This window comes from Scylla paramamosain, chromosome 25 (assembly GCF_035594125.1).
Source record: "Scylla paramamosain isolate STU-SP2022 chromosome 25, ASM3559412v1, whole genome shotgun sequence".
NCBI lineage: Eukaryota > Metazoa > Arthropoda > Malacostraca > Decapoda > Portunidae > Scylla > Scylla paramamosain.
The window spans coordinates 5,257,501-5,277,500 of NC_087175.1; the positions used below are offsets into that span (position 1 = coordinate 5,257,501).

General features: G+C 39.1%; 1 protein-coding gene across 4 annotated transcripts in view; it reads left to right on the plus strand.

Annotated features, from left to right (window-relative positions):
• The window catches only part of LOC135113152 (RYamide receptor-like), a 119,915-nt gene extending 103,459 nt beyond the window's left edge, over nucleotides 1-16,456 (plus strand). For 2 of the 4 annotated variants that reach the window (XM_064028226.1, XM_064028227.1), the window contains exons 4-5: nucleotides 12,780-13,113; nucleotides 14,006-16,456. In XM_064028226.1, coding sequence (XP_063884296.1) covers nucleotides 12,780-13,113; nucleotides 14,006-14,124 — 453 coding nt within the window. In that variant the 3' untranslated portion in view covers nucleotides 14,125-16,456. Of the gene's footprint in view, nucleotides 1-12,779; nucleotides 13,647-14,005 lie in introns of those variants that run through there. The other 2 variants (XM_064028228.1, XR_010274731.1) reach the window with 2 other exon arrangements.
• The last annotated feature ends 3,544 nt before the right edge of the window (nucleotides 16,457-20,000 follow it).

Here is a 20,000-nt window from a genome sequence, read left to right on the forward strand (position 1 = left end):
GTTAGGTGTTCTGAGACGTCTCCGCCAGTTTTTCTCACCCCACCCCCCGGAGTGGAATCAAAAGCTTTTCGTTTCATCAACTCCTCTCCTCTAACTGACTGTCTTCAGCCTCTCTCTCATCGCCTCAAATGTTGCACCTCTAGCTGTCTTCTACTGCTATTTTCTTGCTAACTACATGCCTCCCCTCCTCCCGCGGCCTCGCTGCACAAGACTTTCTTCTTTCTCTCACCCCTATTCTGTCCACCTCTCTAACGCAAGAGTTAACCAGTATTCTCAATCATTCATCCCTTTCTCTGGTAAACTCTGGAACTCCCAGCCTGCTTCTGCATTTTCCACCTTCCTATGACTTGAATTCCTTCAAGAGGGAGGTTTCAAGACACTTATAATTCAATTTTTTACTACTGCTTTGGACCCTTTTATGGGACTGGCATCTCAGTGGGCTTTCCTTTTTTTTGGATTTTTGTTGCCCTTGGCCAGTGTCCCTCCTACATAAAAAAAATATCTATCTACCTATATATATATATATATATATATATATATATATATATATATATATATATATATATATATATATATATATATATATATATATATATACATATATACACAAATCAGAAACGCCTTTATTGCCTTTATTTTCATTTAATATCTCCCTCTCTCTCTCTCTCTCTCTCTCTCTCTCTCTCTCTCTCTCTCTCTCTCTCTCTCTCTCTCTCTCTCTCTCTCTCTCTCTCTCTCTCTTCTCAATTTCATCAGGGAATGTTATGTGTAATGTTATATAATTTGATGTGTGATGTATGACTGTGTGTATGACAGGTCTGTGTCTGTTACTAGTGGCACTGGTGGTGTTGTTATTGCTGCTGCTGCTGCTGTTGTTGTTGTTGTTGTTAGTGGTGATGGTGGTGGTGGTTTTCCTTGTTGTATTAAATTCTCTCTCTCTCTCTCTCTCTCTCTCTCTCTCTCTCTCTCTCTCTCTCTCTCTCTCTCTCTCTCTCTCTCTCTCTCTCTCTCCCTAACCTTGAAATATTAAAGTTCAATTAGGAAAAAAATAAACCTTCTCTCAATGACGTAAGAGGAGGAGGAGGAGGAGGAGGAGGAGGAGGAGGAGGAGGAGGAGGAGGAGGAGGAGGAGGAGGAGGAGGAGGAGGAGGAGGAGGAGGAGGAAGAAAAGACAAATAAAACAATGAACTAAAAATGTCACACGGACCGAATGAGAGAGAGAGAGAGAGAGAGAGAGAGAGAGAGAGAGAGAGAGAGAGAGAGAGAGAGAGAGAGAGAGAGAGAGAGAGAGAGAGAGAGAGAGAGTCCTTCCACTACGTTAATTAACAGCACAGCCTCATCCACCGCCTCCTTTTTGCCTTCCTCCTCCTCCTCCTCCTCCTCCTCCTCCTCCTCCTCCTCCTCCTCTTCCTCCTCCTCCTCCTCCTCCTCATGAATTTTACTCTTGTTACTCTTACCCCGATTCATGTCACTGTCATGGCAACACACACACACACACACACACACACACACACACACACACACACACACACACACACACAAACGAACGAACGAAGTAAAACAAAAAATAAATAAATTAGATAAATAAAATAAAACAAAATAAAACCACGAAGGAAATGAAGGATACTAAGAAACCAACAAGTTATGAACATGAGACAAAAAGACAAGAAACGTATAGTCGAAAAATTAATGATAGATACGAAATTATACAGGAAATACAAGTTTGGAGAGAGAGAGAGAGAGAGAGAGAGAGAGAGAGAGAGAGAGAGAGAGAGAGAGAGAGAGAGAGAGAGAGAGAGAGAGAGAGAGAGAGAAGGTTGCGATATTCACTCCTACTTTTTCATTAATTACTTGGCGGGGGGAGAGGAAGGGGGGTTAAATCCGATAGGAAGATTTCACTTAATCATTTTCCGAAGGTGAAATTGAAATAAGTTGATTTGTTCGGGTGAGGTTGTTGCAGCATGTCGTTGAATGTTGCTGCAAGGAACGTGAATAGGTAAAGTGAATTAATAACTGGCTGAAGTGCTGTTTGAAGTGGCTTGTTAGTTTGCGAAGATACTGAATATTTGACAGAGAGAGAGAGAGAGAGAGAGAGAGAGAGAGAGAGAGAGAGAGAGAGAGAGAGAGAGAGAGAGAGAGAGAGAGAGAGAGTAGCTTGTTAGTTTAGTACTGCACTGCATGGTTGCCTAACGATGCCTTGACGTGAGTTATATAAAAAGAGAAATATTTAGCTTTCTATTTTTCTCTGCACAATGGATGCAAACTAAAGGGGAAAAACAAAAGGGAAACACACACAAAACATAATAAATGATAAAATAAATAAATAAATAATAAAAGCATCTCTCAACGTAAAAGATAAATAAATAAATAAATAAACAAATCAATAAGACATAAATCAAAACTCGGAGCATTTCAAAGGGAAGAAGCCATCAAGGAAATAAATATATAAATGAAGTGATAAGAAAATTAATAGACATGTCAATAATAAAAATTCTAAATCATTCACAAATTCCTTAAATCCTGAATCGTCGATAAAGTGAAAATAAACCAAATAAATAATCGATAAAGTGAACATAAACCAAATAAATAAACAAGTAGTAGAAGTTTTATAAAATATTCACTTATAAAACAAACAAAAAAAAAAAAAGAAATCCACAAATTACAAAATAAATAAATGAAAATAAAGAGAATAAAGAACATAATAGAAACATAGTGTGTGTGTGTGTGTGTGTGTGTGTGTGTGTGTGTGTGTGTGTGTGTGTGTGTGTGTGTGTGTGTGTGTGTTTCGAAAAAGTGGTGGACGAAGCCAATGAAACGGACATGTTCGAGACAATGAGGTCAGTGAGCACTTAAATTCATTGCTATTGCTCTCTCTCTCTCTCTCTCTCTCTCTCTCTCTCTCTCAGATACGTCTCTCTTTTTACGCTCGTCGTTAAATTCGTTCACTGAAGCACTGAGAGAGAGAGAGAGAGAGAGAGATACTGAAACACAACAAAGCCAGAATTCAATAGGACAGGAAACAGAAATTCTTACCTATCAGTTCAATTATCCTAAATCAAATAAGAGAGAGAGAGAGAGAGAGAGAGAGAGAGAGAGAGAGAGAGAGAGAGAGAGAGAGAGAGAGAGAGAGAGAGAGTAAAGGCTAAAGTGATTACAGGTGTGTTTGTGAGAAGAATTACAGGTGTGGAAGGAAGGTGGAGAAGCGTGTGGAAAGGTAGGGTGAAGTCGACAGGTGTGTGTGGAAGAGAGATGGATTATTGGACAGGTGGTGTAGGTGTGGTGTGTGTAGGCATGTGTGTGGAGGGGGATGTGGAGAAATGGACAGGTGTGTGGATGAGGGTGTGTTGTAATGGACAGGTGTGTGGAAGAGGGTGTGTTGTAATGGACAGGTGTGTGGAAGAGGGTGTGTTGTAATGGACAGGTGTGTGGAAGAGGGTGTGTTGTAATGAACAGGTGTGTGGAAGAGGGTGTGTTGTAATGGACAGGTGTGTGGAAGAGGGTGTGTTGTAATGGACAGGTGTGTGGAAGAGGGTGTGTTGTAATGGACAGGTGTGTGGAAGAGGGTGTGTTGTAATGGACAGGTGTGTGGAAGAGGGTGTGTTGTAATGGACAGGTGTGTTGTAATGGACAGGTGTGTGGAGGTGCTTGTAATTAGGCGTGCGCAATGATTCACGTTCTATCTTGAAATTCGTGTTAATTTTAAACTCTTCCCTTAAAATTCGGTTCAGTTACATAATTTTGCTTTAAAACTTGATAAAGTATTCGAAAAAGTACTTGCCTTAAAATGCTGTATACTGTTTTGAAATTCTACCTTAAGATTTAGCAAAATGTTTCAAACTCTATATTACAAGTGGACTGTTTCAAATTTCATCACAAGATTTGCCGCCTTGTTTCAAAACTCTACCTCTCATTCCGCTATAATGTTTCTAACTCTACACCTTAAAATTCACCAAAATATTTCATGTTCTACCTTAAAATTTGCCACAATGCTTCAAAACACCTCGCCTCAAAACCTGCACCAATCTTCTAAAGCTACCTTCAAATTTACTAACATACTTAAAACTCTACTTTTAAATTTTCCCAACCTAACCTAATCTGACGCAACCTAACCTCACCTCACCTAACCCTAACCCAACCCAACCTAACCTAACCTAACCTAACCTAACCTAACCTAACCTAACTTAACCTAACCTAACCCAACCCAACCTAACCTAACCTAACCTAACTTAACCTAACCTAAACTAACCTAACCCAACCCAACCGAATCCAACCTAACCTAACCTAACCTAACCCAACCGAATCCAACCTAACCTAACCTAACCTCACCTAACCTAACCTAACCTAACCTAACCTAACCAACCTAACCTAACCTAACCTAACCTAACCCAACCTAACCTAACCTAACCTAACCTAAACCTAACCCAACCAACCCAACCCAACCCAACCCAACCCAACCCAACCCAACCCAACCTAACCTAACCTAACCTAACCTAACCTAACCTAACCCAACCTAACCTAACCTAACCTAACCCAACCAACCCAACCCAACCCAACCCAACCCAACCCAACCCAACCCAACCTAACCTAACCTAACCTAACCTAACCCAACCTAACCTAACCTAACCTAACCCAACCCAACCCAACCCAACCTAACCTAACCTAACCCAACCTAACCTAACCCAACCCAACCTAACCTAACCTAACCTAACCTAACGTAACCCAAAAGTTGACACGAGTTCATTCCATTTATTTTCCAAGCCATTTATTCCCGTTACATTTCTTCCCATGGGACTCGTAGTCAAGATAATCCTTCCTAACTACACCAGATGGAATAACAACAACTATCACCACCACTATCACCATCAACACCACGAGATACATTTTAACTGTTAGTCGTTTCATGATATTAAGGATAAAATTCTCTCTCTCTCTCTCCTCTCTCTCTCTCTCTCTCTCTCTCTCTCTCTCTCTCTCTCTCTCTCTCTCCTCTCTCTCTCTCTCTCTGTGTGTGTGTGTGTGTGTGTGCTTTCATTCATCTCTCCTCGGCCCCTTCACTCAAAAATAATAATAACGATTCTAGCAATACTAGACGAAACAAAGGAATAATTGATGAACACAGGATATATAAAAGACTCCAGTACACCACCACCATCACCATCACCATCACCACCACCATCACCACCATTATGCAGAGGGGAGGAAAATAAGGAAAAAAAGAGGAAAAAAAGGGGAGTAAAATAACCACAGGGAAAAATATGAAAGTTAATTATGTACGTTGGGAATAAACAGACAGGTGGAGAAAGGCAGCTGAAAATGACAGGTGAATATGATAGTGAATATGTCCGAAGAATATGTAAATAAGGAAATAAACAGGTGAATATGACAGGTGAATATGACAGGTGAGTATGACAGAAGATAGACAGTGGATGAATGTGACAGCAGGTGAATATGTAAACAGGTGAATATGATAGGAGGTGAATATGTGAGTGGATTAAAACGTCAACAGATTTTTATGGTGGAATCGGTGAGGCTGAGTAAAAACAAATATTCTTAACATAACTGCTGTACTCACCATAAAGTAGCTCTCTCTCTCTCTCTCTCCTCTCTAGTTCTATTCTGCGGTGTACAGTTCACTAACAAGTTGCGGAAAAGCACCAGATGACAAGAGTTTGCGCGTGTTTACAAGGTACACACAAGGCTCTGTTCTGGCAAGACTGAGGACCAGCCGCACTCCAGCACCACCAACCCTCCCATCCCTCCCCTGCCGGCACCCATCCACTACCCCCTCGTGCTTGCAAAGGTTGACGTACTACCAAATAGCAAGTTTATTGTTTTAAAGGAAAGAAGAAAATGAAAAGAACGGAGAAAATATGTACAAAGTTAAAAAAGCTGGTAAAGTGCTGAGCTTCCCGTGGTGTCAGGCGTGTCATGGGAACGGTTGGTAGCACTGCCATGGGGGGGGGAGGGGCTCGCTTCTCACCTCACCTCACGCCTCGTAACAGTTCGGATTCTCGCGACTGTGGTGTTCCCTGCTGCATTCATTGCCTTTTCGAATCACTCATCTCTTTGAAGCAATGTCTGAAGCACACGTGAGGTTCTGCAGCAGTCTGAAGCACGCGTGAAGTTCCACAAACTTGCTTAACTGTAAAAGTATCCCACATGACGCAGCACTGGGGGTGTCTATCACAGGATACGAACTGCAGATATAAGTTCACAGGTAAAGCAGTCACCTGTTGCAGCAACAAACAAATATTCCCTCGGTTTGGTTTAGCCAGTACATCAACAGCAGTAGATATGAAGCTTCGAACCCTCATCTGAACAGTACCTTAAGGATCCAGGCTTGCCAACTGCTAGCATATCACTGCATTCAGGTTTTCATGCTTCACGAGTTACACTGGACCACCTTGACACAACACTGACCGCACAGCCTCTACTATTCATACATCCCTCTCTATACACACCCTTCAAATACGAATACTAAATAAACCTACTTAACATCACATCAGAACCTGAGGACGCCCAAGCCAAGCAGAGAGAAGGAAAAAAAAGAGGAGAATCTAATACAATAATAACAACAACAATAACAACTACAACAACAACAATACCAATCACTAACAAGGTGATTACACAGGTGAACACACAAGCAGGTAAATACAATAGCAAGCATCACGGTCACCCTCACTCTTACAGCCTCACCCTAAAAGGCCACTCACTCACTCAGCTGTCCTTCCCTCCAGGTGATGCCAGGAGCTAATTAGGAAAGGTGAGATGAGCAACCTTACCTGAAAAAAGTGAGAGTGAAATTGGCAGCAGAAGGTCATGGTTGTGAAAATTTACCTCCATCTCTCTGTTTGTTTAGCTATCGATCTCTTTGTCTTTCTGTCTGTCTGTCTGTCTGTCTGTCTGTCTGTCTGTCTGTCACGTTGTTAGGAGTGGAGGTGAAAGGTTGATGGGAGTGATTGCAAGGGTGGTGGTGGTGGTGGTGGTGGTGGTGGTGGTGGTGGTGATGGTGGTGGTGATGGTGATAAGGAAGAAAAAGAGAAGAGGGGCATTAGGAGGAGGAGGAGGAGGAGGAGGAGGAGGAGGAGGGAGGAGGAGGGGAGGAGGAGGAGGAGGAGGAGGAGGAGGAGGAGGAGGAGGAGGAGGAGGAGGAGGAAGAAGAAGAGAAGAAGAGAAGAAGAAGAAGAAGAAGAAGAAGAAGAAGAAGAAGAAGAAGAAGAAGAAGAAGAAGAAGAAGAAGAAGAAGAAGAAGAAGAAGAAGAAGAAGAAGAAGAAGAAAATTACTACTGCTACTACTACTACTACTACTACTACTACTACTACTACTACTACTGACATCTCGTTAAAACTTGTTACGCTTGAGGAAATAATTAGGTTACTCTCTCTCTCTCTCTCTCTCTCTCTCTCTCTCTCTCTCTCTCTCTCTCTCTCTCTCTCTCTCTCTCTCTCTCTCTCTCTCTCTCTCTCTCTCCTTCAAAAACACCCACACACCAACATAACAGAAAATAAAAGGGGAAAAAAGGAAAAAGAAGAAAAAAAATCATGAACTGAACATCCTATCAAATTCTTTCCCCTTTCACGCCGGCAGGAAAAAAAAAATGGAAATAAATAAAGTAATCAAATAAAATCACACGTGATATTGGGAATGTGAGGCAGCGAGGGAAAAATATAAAACGAGGGGAATAAAAGAGGGAAAAAGTGGAAAAAAGCTGTAATTTCTCTCCGTTTTCTTTTCTCTATGTGACCTTTACGATGGGGGGGACTTGTGTATATGAACTGTGGGAGTGTGCATTTTCTTTTTTCCTTTTTTTTTTTTTTATGAGAAGGGGCACTGGCCATAGGGAATAAAACAAAACAAAAAAAAAAAAGTGAGGGGGAAGGGAAAAGCCCACAGAGATGCCAGTCACTCAAGGTCAAAAGGATCATCCAAAGTTGAAGGATAATTGTCTCGTAGCTTCCCTCGTGAAAGAGTTCAAGTCACAGGAAGGAGGAAGTGCAGCTGCAGGCAGGGAGTTCCTGAGTTTGTTAGCTTGTTTGTTGGTTAGTTTCCTCGTAAGTGACTGACTGACTGAATGACTTACTGAATGGCTGGATGGCTAACTGACTGACTGACTGACTGAATGGCTGACTGACTGACTGACTGACTTACTGAATGGCTGGCTGGCTGGCTGGCTGGCTGGCTGACTGACTGACTGAATGGCTGACTGTCTGACTGACTGACTTACTGAATGGCTGGCTGGCTGGCTGGCTGGCTGGCTGGCTGACTGACTGAATAGCTGACTGACTGACTGAATGGCTGGCTGGCTAACTGACTGACTGACTGACTGACTGACTGACTGACTGAATGGCTGGCTGGCTGGCTAACTGACTGACTGACTGACTGACTGACAGACTGAATGGCTGTCTGGCTAGCTGACTGATTGACTGTCTGACTGACTGATTCACTGAATGGCTGGCTAGCTAACTGACAGACAGACTGACTGACTGACTAGGTAACTGACAGACTGACTGACTAACTTCTGACCGGCTGGCTGGCTTACTGACTGAATGACTGACTGACTGACTGAATGAATGACTGACTGACTGACTGACTGACTGACTGACTAACTAACTAACTGACCGGCTAGCTTGCTTACTGACTGACCAGCTGACTGACTGACTGACTGACTGATTGACTGACTAATTGACTGACTGACTGACTGACTGACTGACTGACTGACTGACTGATTGACTGGCTGGCTAACTGACTGACCAGCTGACTAACTGAAAGCAGCAACACAAAAAAAGGAAAAAAGAAAGAAAAGTTCAGATAAAAAGGAGAAGAACCTAAGAAAAACGCCTTTAATGAATATCATAATAATAACGCGACGAAAAAATAAATAGAATAAAATAACATAAATAGCTAAAATAAACAAACAAATGCACAAACAAACAAAAATAAGTACACAAATGCGTAAACAAGAAAAATAAACAAACAAATGCATAAACAAACAAAACAAAAATAAATACACATTAAAACAAACACATTACACACACACACACACACACACACACACACACACACACACACACACACACATTACACACACACACACACACAAATTAAATTCACATCTTTTTCTACGCATTTTCTTCTTTCACTTTTCACGCACCAAATACCTTTCCCCTTTTTTTCATTTTAGAAGGGGAAGGAAGGGAAAGGAAGAAGAAGAAGAAGAAGAAGAAGAAGAAGAAGAAGAAGAAGAAGAAGAAGAAGAAGAAGAAGAAGAAGAAGAAGAAGAAGAAGAAGAAGAAGGGTGTTTACAGTATTATGTTCATCTTCTCCCTTTTACTAAATTTTTGACGTGGGGAGAGGAAGCAAGGTGGAGGGAATAAAGGAAGGAAGGGGAAGGAGGGGGGGGAGGGAAAAAAGGAAGGAAAATGGTGACATATTTACCTTTGAAAAAAAAAAAAAATTCAGTGTAGGGGTTAAAAGCAGAGAGAGAGAGGAGAGAGAGAGAGAGAGAGAGAGAGAGAGAGAGAGAGAGAGAGAGAGAGAGAGAGAGAGTAGAAATGTCACCGTGTTTTAATTAATAGAAATTTGATTATGGTTGTGACATGACTCTCTCTCTCTCTCTCTCTCTCTCTCTCTCTCTCTCTCTCTCTCTCTCTCTCTCTCTCTCTCTCTCTCTCTCTCTCAATATCAGTTAAGATGTATTTTATTTTATTATTTTTCTATTTATTTTTTGTATTTTATTTATTTCTGTTCTTTTATTTATTCATTTTATTTATTTTATTTATTTATTTTTTTGCGTGTAGCTGCAGTTTAATGTCTTTTGTTTATTAAGTTTTGCTCTATGTTCACCTGAGGACAGTTAATTAAGTTTGGGTGTTAAACTCAGGTAACTTCATTAGAATCAGTCCTGTCTGTCTGTCTCTCTCTCTCTCTCTCTCTCTCTCTCTCTCTCTCTCTCTCTCTCTCTCTCTCTCTCTCTCTCTCTCTCTCTTTCTTTCTCTCTCTTGCTAAACTTCTTCCTCTCCCTCCGTCTTTTTACTTCGGCCTTCAAATCTTCGCTCCATTTTTTTTTCTTTCTCTCGCTCTCCCTCCCTCTCTCTCCCTCTCTCTCCCTTTCCCTCTCTTCCCCTCTCGGTCTCCTCTCTCTCTTTCTCTCTCTCCTTCCTGCCAAACTTTCAGCCATATTTTACTTTCCTTTTCTCAGTTTCTACTTCATACTTTTCTCGTAAACAAACTCTCTCTCTCTCTCTCTCTCTCTCTCTCTCTCTCTCTCTCATCTCTCTCTCTCTCTCTCTCTCTCTCTCTCTCTCTCTCTCTCTCTTCGAATTACCTCTACAACTGTTTTTCACTTGTCACTAAATGCTATCGTTGTTACTTTTCCTGTTCTGCTTATTACTGTGTTTTATTTTATTTATTTTTTTATTTACTTATTTATTTTATTTATTTTTTTTTTTATTTATTTTTTTTTTTTTTTTGCAAGCTGTAGGTAATGTGCGTTTATCTATCTGACGGTCAAGCTATGTACCTATGCATGTATGTATTTATTTATATGTCTGTGTGTCTCTATTTCTTTAACAAACCTTTTTTTTTCAGCATATATCAATTTATGCATTTATTTATCTGTCCTATCTATTTTATCTATCTACCTATATACATACATACATACATCTATATATTTATGTACCTATGTCCCTTTAGTATGGCTGTATTTTTCCCTCATACATACATTCCTACATACATCCTTACGTATATCTATTTACTGATCCACAGGGAGCCAACAGCCTGTAGGTGGCAGTCCTTTTACCACAGCTCACCCCGCCCACCATCTATCATGTAACCCTTTTATGTAATCTTTTAACCCTTTGACTTTCACGAATGCTCAAATTAGATATTCCGTTGCAAGCGTTGTGTACCATTTGAAAGAGCACGTCTGACAGCAAAGGGAACAAGTGATGGGTGGTTTAATTACGCAAATCTGCTATTACTTCTTGTTTGATTGCTTGATTGATTGATTGATATAACTGTGTATTTGTTAATGGGGCTTTGTGAAAATCGTCTAGTGTCACTGAAATGAAGTAATATTTCAAGACCATTTTCCTCATGATTTCAGTGGTTTAAATCTTCTATCGCTTCTTCTTTTGTTGAATTATTGAACTACTTTTTTCATCTACTTCACCTATTTGTTAATGGGACTTTATAAAATTGACTTACATGATTCAAATGAAAAAAAAAATAATATTTCAAGACAATTTTCCTTATGGTTTTGTATACGTAACCCTTTTTGACCACTTTTTGGGACTGACACCTTCAGTAGAACCCTTTCTCAGCCTTTTAATTACCACAGACCAGAAAGACTACATAAAAAAAGAAGAAGAAGAAGAAGAAGAAGAGAGAAGCGTACCATTACACCATTACAAGTCAAAAAGTCAAAGGTCCTTCCTGCCTCAGCTAACGCGTGTATTACTTGAACCCTTTCACTGTGACAGGCAACAAGAGGAGCAATTCCCACCACTCAGCCAATGTGTCAAACCTTTATGAGCACGGACAAGAAAGGGATGGAAAAAGAAAAAAGAAAAAAAGAAAAAGAGAGGAGATTTCGCAATTTCTAGTCGGCAAACTGTGCAGCGGTGGGAGTACAAGAGGAAATGTCTGAGTGGATAGTGACTGAGGGGGGAAAAAATATGAGTCAGGTTGCAATGAAGGGTTAGATCGTGCAATACCTCAACAAGTTTTTTCCCTTCAATACCCCCATGAATTTTTAGACTATTTCTGTGCTAAGCTTCCATAAATGTCTCTGTAACGTAAAAAGATAAGATTAGATTTCTGCTCTATCTTTGTCTTCCGTCCTGTGCAGCTTCACGAACCATTTTACCAGTGCTAGGGAGGTTAACCATTAAAATCCAGGTGGCTTCTTCAAACATATCAAATCACTCTATTCCAACTTTAAACAGTGAGAAACTAGATACTTGTAGAGCGGGAATTTTACAAAACATAAGACACAGCTCACTGATTTTAAGACTGCACCCGCGAAATTTAGAAACCATGCAATCTCAGCCTAAACAATGGTACAAGACGGCCACTGGATTCAAAGGGTTAATGAAGGATGACCTGAGCAGTGAAAGGGTTATATTGTCTAGCGTGACTCAGGTGAATAAGATAGTTTCTCATAATTTTGGGGTATTTTTAGGTAACCCTTTCGATCACCCTTTGGCACCTTTACCCTTTCATTGCCACATTTTTTTTTCTTCCATAACCTTGTGTGCGCTACTTTTTGGACACCTATTGTTCTGCAGCCATTTTTATCATTTGGTTGACTACTGGAAAAGATGAAGTTAACTTGCTTTTCTCTTTTTTGTTCGTATCTCTGCAGTTTTTTTTTTTTTTTTGTTTTTTGTTTTTAGTGAGTGAGCAAAGGAAGCTCAAGGCACAGAAATGGTTAGGGAGCCGTTTCTCATCAGCCTTTTCGTTTGCCGTAGACCAGAACGTGACCTTTGAAAAACAATCAAAGCAACCTAACCATACAACAAAAAAAAAAACAAATCCTTCTGGGCACTGAAAACAAAATCAAAGCATTACAACAGTGACCTTGAAACGCGTCTTTGTTTACTTTTACGAGAGAAGTGTCGAAAAGAGGAAAAGAAAAGAGACAATTATAAAAGAACAGACAGCCACATGGTACATCAGGCGGCTTCCTGTAGCTTCCCTTATGTTACACTATCCTTGCATCCTTACAGCACCTCACTACTTCACCTCCCAACCTCCCTAACACGTGTCTTGCCCTCAGGTGGTGCGGGAGCTGTGGGTGGTGGACTCGTGGCCCTACATGATGCAGGTGTGGGCTCTGTTCCATTGGCTGGCCATGTCCCACACCTGCTACAACCCGATTATCCTATGCTGGATGAACACTAAATTCCGCTCTGGCTTCTGTTCCCTGGCGTACACCCTGCCCTGCCTGCGCCGATGGGTGGACAGCTGGTTCTTCACCCCTGACGAGGCTGACCTTCTGAAAGCCACCACGACCTTCCCCTGCCACCACTACCCACGCAGCGCCTCCAGCAGACTCGTGACCATCTCTCTGAAGGATGACACGATAATTTTCAAGAGCCGCAACATTAATGGTAAGAAGGAAGGACCTCCACCTTACTCGTGTAGAAGGTTTTTGCAGATGCTGGAGGAAACAAGCAGTGAATCACCTTTATGAGGCACGGAGGGCGGCTGTCTCCTGCCCCTGCACGAGTCCCGCCGCTCAGAAACACACTTTCTCACCTTGTCCCTGCCGCGGGGGGTCGTGGAGACACACCTGTAGCAGCGGCGCAGGTGTGGGTGTATGTATGTACAGGAATGAGGGACTTACTGAGAGATACCTGTTTTTTGTCAGTGTTCAGGTGTGTAGTTGGTGACTGGTGTGTGTGAGGAACAGGTGTGTGGGACAGGTGTGAGGGTGCAGGTGTGAGACAGGTGTGGGCTGTGAAGGTATGGTGGATCCTCTGCTTGCGTGTGTTCTGATGTAAGGAAAAGAAAAGAGAGAGAAAAGAATTGACAGGTGTGTGTGTGTGTGTGTGTGTGTGTGTGTGTGTGTGTGTGTGTGTGTGTGTGTGTGTGTGTGTATGTGTGTGTGTGTGTGTGTGTGTGTGTGTGAATGTATGCATATGAAGAACAGGTGTATTATCAGACAAGCACAGGTGAAGACAGAAAATAACACAAAAAAAAACCTAACTAACCAGAACACAAAATACCCCCCTCCTCCCTTCCCCCCATCCCCTACCCCCCTTACATAAAGAATGAATGAAGAAGTGAAAGAATGACGGAAACAAATTTATGAGAGAGAGAGAGAGAGAGAGAGAGAGAGAGAGAGTAAATAAGTAATGAATGAAGTAAATAAAGGAAAGAAACAAACATAAGAGAGAGAGAGAGAGAGAGAGAGAGAGAGAGAGAGAGAGAGAGAGAGAGAGATTCAGCCCCTCCTCCCCCCCCGCCTCACCAACCTTCTAAAGTGACGCACTCCGCCAGAAGACGAACCCGAGACAAGCGAAGCACCGAGGCACCGGAACTCAAGCAGCAACGATTCGAACCACCGCCTCAGTGAGTCTTTAATGAGCGAACCTGCGAACCACAACTCGAACCAGTGATCTGAGTGCTTCTGAACCCTTCAAATGAGACGTGAGTGCTTCGGAACCCTGCAAACCTTTGAAACTAGACTTAGAGGTAACAAAATAGATAAAACTTTCTATTTCAATAAAAGAAAACATGAAAATGGAAAAAAAAAAGTTGGGAATTAAATAAAACTCATATTTCAATAAAAAAAAATACCTGTGATAGGAAATAATGATGAAAATAAGATAAAACTTTCTTATTTCAGTGATAAAAAAAAAAAAACTGCAGGGACGAGAAAATAAAGTTGGAAATTGGAAGTGGAATTAAAAACAAAAATACTGTGGAATGAGAGTGGATGGAAAATTAAAAGTGAAATAAAATAAAACTTTCGTCTTTCAATTATAAAAAAAAAAAAACTTTGATGAGGAAAATATGAACTGGACTTACAAAAAAAAAAATACTTCAAAATAAGTGTGGACGGGAAACTGAGATGAGAAAACAGACAATTTTCATCCACCGTTTCATGAGACAGTTCGAATCTTTAAGTGAAGCTTCAAATTGCAAAAAAAAAAAAAAAAAAAAGAAAAAAGAAAAAGATTAATTCTCAACTTCATAGGTGTTTAATGCTACTACTGCTAATACTATTATCACCACCACCACCACCACCACCACTACTACTACTACTACCACTACTACTACTACAACTTCTACTACCTGTTATTTCGCTGTTGTTGTTGTTGTTGTTGTTTGTTATTAATGTTGTTACCTGTCTGAAATCCCACCTGTCTGTCAATTGCTTCATTTGTACAAACTATTGCTGACAACACTGTAATATATTCAGTCACAACTCCTACTGCTCTGTATTTAAATGTGTGTGTGTGTGTGATTCAGAGTGACCCAACACGCACAAACTATAAAATAATCAAAAACAGAAGACTGAAACAATTTTTTCTTCACCATTTCGAAATTTAATACACCCCGCCCAAAAAATATATATACTAATACTACATCAAAAAATAAAAAATAAAAATGTACATAATTCGTGGCTTTCAAAATCTTTAAAAACAACTCAAAACTCAAAATTTTCTCATGTATTTTTTTTTTCAAATTTCAAAGGGGAAGAAAACTTGAGATTTCAAAAACAATCAAAACTACACATATCATATAAAACTGTTTCCTCTGAGCAGTGGGAAAAAAAATAAAAACAATCAAAATAACAAAATAACACAAATGTGGCTTTTAAAATGTGTCTTTCTTTACTTTTATGAGAGAAGTGTTGACAGGAAAGAAGAAGAAGAAGAAGAAGAAGAAGAAGAAGAAGAAGAAGAAGAAGAAGAAGAAGAAGAAGAAAGAAGAAGAAGAAGAAGAAGAAGAAGAAGAAGAGATTTCGTTTCACTGTTTTGCTCTCTCTCTCTCTCTCTCTCTCTCTCTCTCTCTCTCTCTCTCTCTCTCTCTCTCTCTCTCTCTCTCTTCTCTCTCTCTCTCTCTCTCTCTCTCTGTCCATTGTAACTCTCCTTCTCATTACCTTCCATTCTCCTCTTTCATTTTCCCTCTCCCTCTCCCTCTTCTTCCTTTCACTCCTTCCCTACTTCCTTCCTTCCTTCCTTCCTTCCTTCCTTCCTTCCTTCTTCACAGCTTTCCTTTGCAGGTTTCCAGTCTCTTTACCAGTTCCTCTTACTCCTCTTTCTTATTGCTATTGTCGCTCCTCCTCCTCCTCCTCCTCCTCCTCCTCCTCCTCCTCCTCCTCCTCCTCCTCTCCTCCTCCTCTTCTTCCATCGCCTGCAGTGTGAAACCTTCCTAACTTTTTATTAATCTGTTTATTACATATCTTATTGAAAAGGCCGGGAACTTCTATTTTTATTTATTTATTTTTCTTATTCAATTTGGTTGTAAGTTAACTATGTGTGTATATTCTTAATATGTCTATCTGTCTATCTTTCTTTCTGTCTGTCTATTTGTGTGGTTATCAGTTTGTAATGGCTGTCTATCTGTTTGTCTGTCTATTTATCTATCTGTCTGTTTGTCTGTCTATTTGTTTATTTATCTATGTTTATCTGTCTGTCTGTCTATCTATCTGTCTATCTATTTATCTATTTATTTGTTTATCTGTCTGTCTATCCATCTACGTATGCATCTTTTTATTTATCTATCTGTCTATCTATCTATTTATCCACCTTTCTATCTATGTTTCTCTCTATCTATCTATCTGACTATTAATTTCTATCCCCTTCTATTCCTTTACTTTCACTTCCTCAGCTCCATTAGTGCACGTGTAGTCTCTCTCTCTCTCTCTCTCTCTCTCTCTCTCTCTCTCTCTCTCTCTCTCTCTCTCTCTCTCTCTCTCTCTCTCTCTCTCTCTCTCTCTCTCTCTCTCTTCCCTTTGATCTCCTAATCCCTAAGATCACTGACACCCACATACATACATACATATATACACGCATACATACATACATACATACATACATACATACATACATATATACGTAAGTGTACATGTATAATTAATTTTCTTGGTTCCTCTAATTATTCTGTATAAAAAAAAGTATTCATAAATTAAGTAAAAATAATACATGTTATTTTTCCATTAAATGTTTTCATTTTCCCGAGAGAGAGAGAGAGAGAGAGAGAGAGAGAGAGAGAGAGAGAGAGAGAGAGAGAGAGAGAGAGAGAGAGAGAGAGAGAGAGAGAGAGAGAGATTGAAGTTGTAAGACAGGCAGTAACTAATTAAGAGAAAAAATAAAACTAGAGAAAGAAAGACCAAAGAAAAATTAAGAAAAGAAGAGAATGAGAAGGAAGTAAAAGAAGAACAATAGCTGAAATTGACAAAATAAAAAAGAGAGGACGAGAAGAAAGAGGAGAAAAGAAGTAAAAAAAATGATACTAATGGAATTTAAACAAGAATAGAAAAAAATGGAGAGAAAAGAAAAACCTAACTGTCCTTTACTTAAAATCATAACTGGAAACTTCACATCTCATCTCTAGCTAAAACAGCTTCCATGATGCTAGGTGTTCTGAGACGTTTCCGCCAGTTTTTCTCAACCCCTATTCTGTCCACATCTCTAACGCAAGAGTTAACCAGTATTCTCAATCATTCATCCCTTTCTCTGGTAAACTCTGGAACTCCCTGCCTGCTTCTGTATTTCCACCTTCCTATGACTTGAATTCCTTCAAGAGGGAGATTTCAAGAAACTTATCCTTCAATTTTTGACTACCGCTTTGGACCCTTTTATGGGACTGGCATTTCAGTGGGCTTTTTTTTTTTATTGGATTTTTGTTGCCCTTGGCCAGTGTCCCTCCTACATAAAAAAAAAAAAAAAAGAAGAGGAGAAAAAGAAAGAAGAAAAAGGAAACAAATCTGATACTACATAATGAAACAAACAAGGATAAATAAAAAAGAAAAAATATATACAACCTCCTCCAAAAAAAAAAAAAAAAAAAGAAAAAGAAAAATGAAAAAAAGCGAAAGAAAAAAATATACACACACACACACACACACACACACACACACACACACACACACACACACACACACACACACACACACACACACACACACAACTAACAAACACACAAAAAAAACACCACGTAAAATACTCTCAAACTCATACAATAAAATGACAAAACATATACAAAAAAAAAAAAAAGACAATTAAAAACGAAACAAATGAAAACAGATGCAAATATGAAAGATACGAATACAATGAAAAAAAAAAATACAAAATCACGCAGACCATTGTCGTTTAGCGTTTGCCAGTGAAAGCCCAGCCCTCACGTGACCCCAAAAGCCAACATACATAAATAAACAGAATACATAAAGAAGTCAGGTATTATTACTGAAAATTGTATCACGAGAACACAACTTCATTCCCTGTTATCTTTTCAGTATTTTAGAGATTGGTACTGAATATTTGTCCTGATACTGAATACGCGAATAAATAAATAAATAAATAAATAAATAAGTCAGTAAAAAAGCAAAATAAAAAGTCAAAAATATTATTACACAGGAAATGCAATAAAGAGAACTTTATTTTATTTCGTGTTATCGTTTCAGTATTTTAAAGAGTTTCTCAGTGGATATTTGTCTTCATAATAAATAAATAAATAAATAAATAAATAAATAAATAAATAAATAAAAGTCATGATGTAGAAAAATGTAGGAAAAAAATGTTGAAAAATGTAGAAATATGTAGAAAATGTAGAAAAAATGTAGAAAAATGTAGAAAAATGTTGAAAAAATGTAGAAAAATGTAGAAAAATGTAGAAAAAAATGTTGAAAAATGTTGAAAAAAAATGTTGAAAAAAAATGTTGAAAAAAAATGTTGAAAATGTAAAAAAATGTAGAAAATGTAGAAAAAAAATTGTAGAATGTAGTTACAATATAAAAACAGACAATATTAATCATTTTTTTTTCAAACCCTCCATTTCTCGAACATTACGACAAGAGGTGCTAGTGAGACGCTGACAAATGATAACAAAACAAGGATAAACTAATAACAACACTTAAAAAAATAAACAAACAAACAAACAAACACAACCTGGAGAGACAACAACAAAAAAAAAGAGTCCCAAAATAAAATAAACACAAACAAACAAACAAACAAAATACCCCAGAAAATAAAACCACGAATCATCTACAAAAAAAAAATATATCAAACAATAAGAAAAAAAAAACTGAGAAAATGACTGCCTGGGAAGACCTGGGGAAGAGTAAACTGTAAATTGTGAAAACCTGAGTGTGACGGCGGCCAGGAGCGATTAATCAAAGAAGAGGTGACGGAAACAGGGAAGGACTGGATAAATTGAAACAGAAGAGGTGATAAATTGAGAGAAGAGATGATAGAGGGAAAGACTGATGATAGAAGAAGGTGGTAAGGACAAAGACTGAATAAATGAAACAGAAGAGGTGATAAGGTGATAAATTAAGAGGCAAAGACTGGTCAGAGAGAGAGAGAGAGAGAGAGAGAGAGAGAGAGAGAGAGAGAGAGAGAGAGAGAGAGAGAGAGAGAGAGAGAGAGAGAAGAGAGAGAGAGAGAGAGAGAGAGAAGAGGTAAACAGAGGCGAAGACTGAACAAATACAAAGAAGAAATAACACAGACAGAATAGGTGACAGAAAGCTGATAAACAGAGACACAAGAGATAACAGAAAAAAGAACTGGAGAAATAAAAAAAATAGAATAAAAAAAGAGATAGAAGAGGCGAAAGAAGCAATAATTAAACAAACAAAGACAGAAGAAAAAGATAAACAAGCTGAATTCAAAAAGAGGGCACTTGGGATGATAACTAAAGGAAATAAGGACGTCACAGAGGCGGGCAATGAGGGACGCCACCCCCCACAGACTCAAGAGAGGTCAGGGGACACGGAGGTGAGCATTGAGGCCACGTGCCGCTAGTATATCGTGTGTACCCTGCCTTGCCTTCAACTGAGTCTCTTCCTTTCACTCTTTTAATTATTATTGATAGATACATAGACAGTTATATACATGCATGAGTATAAACGTACATACACAGATAGATAGATAGATAGATAGATAGATAGATAGATAGATAGATAGATAGATAGATAGACTGACTGATTGATTGATAGCTATATATAGATAGATAAACAGAGACTGATAGACAGACACACATAGATAGATAAATAGATGCAGATATAGATAGACATGCAGATAAGTAGATAGATAAAGACAGATAGATAGACAAATAGATATAAAGATAGACAGAAAAAGAAAGGCAGATAGGTTACATGCACAGACCGGCAGACAGACACACAGACAGTTACACAAATAGATACATAGATAGATAAATAAACAAACAAATAAACAAATAAACAAATTAAACAACCAAACAAATCGACCAAAATAAAACCACACACAAACACACACACACACACACACACACGAGAGACGATCAA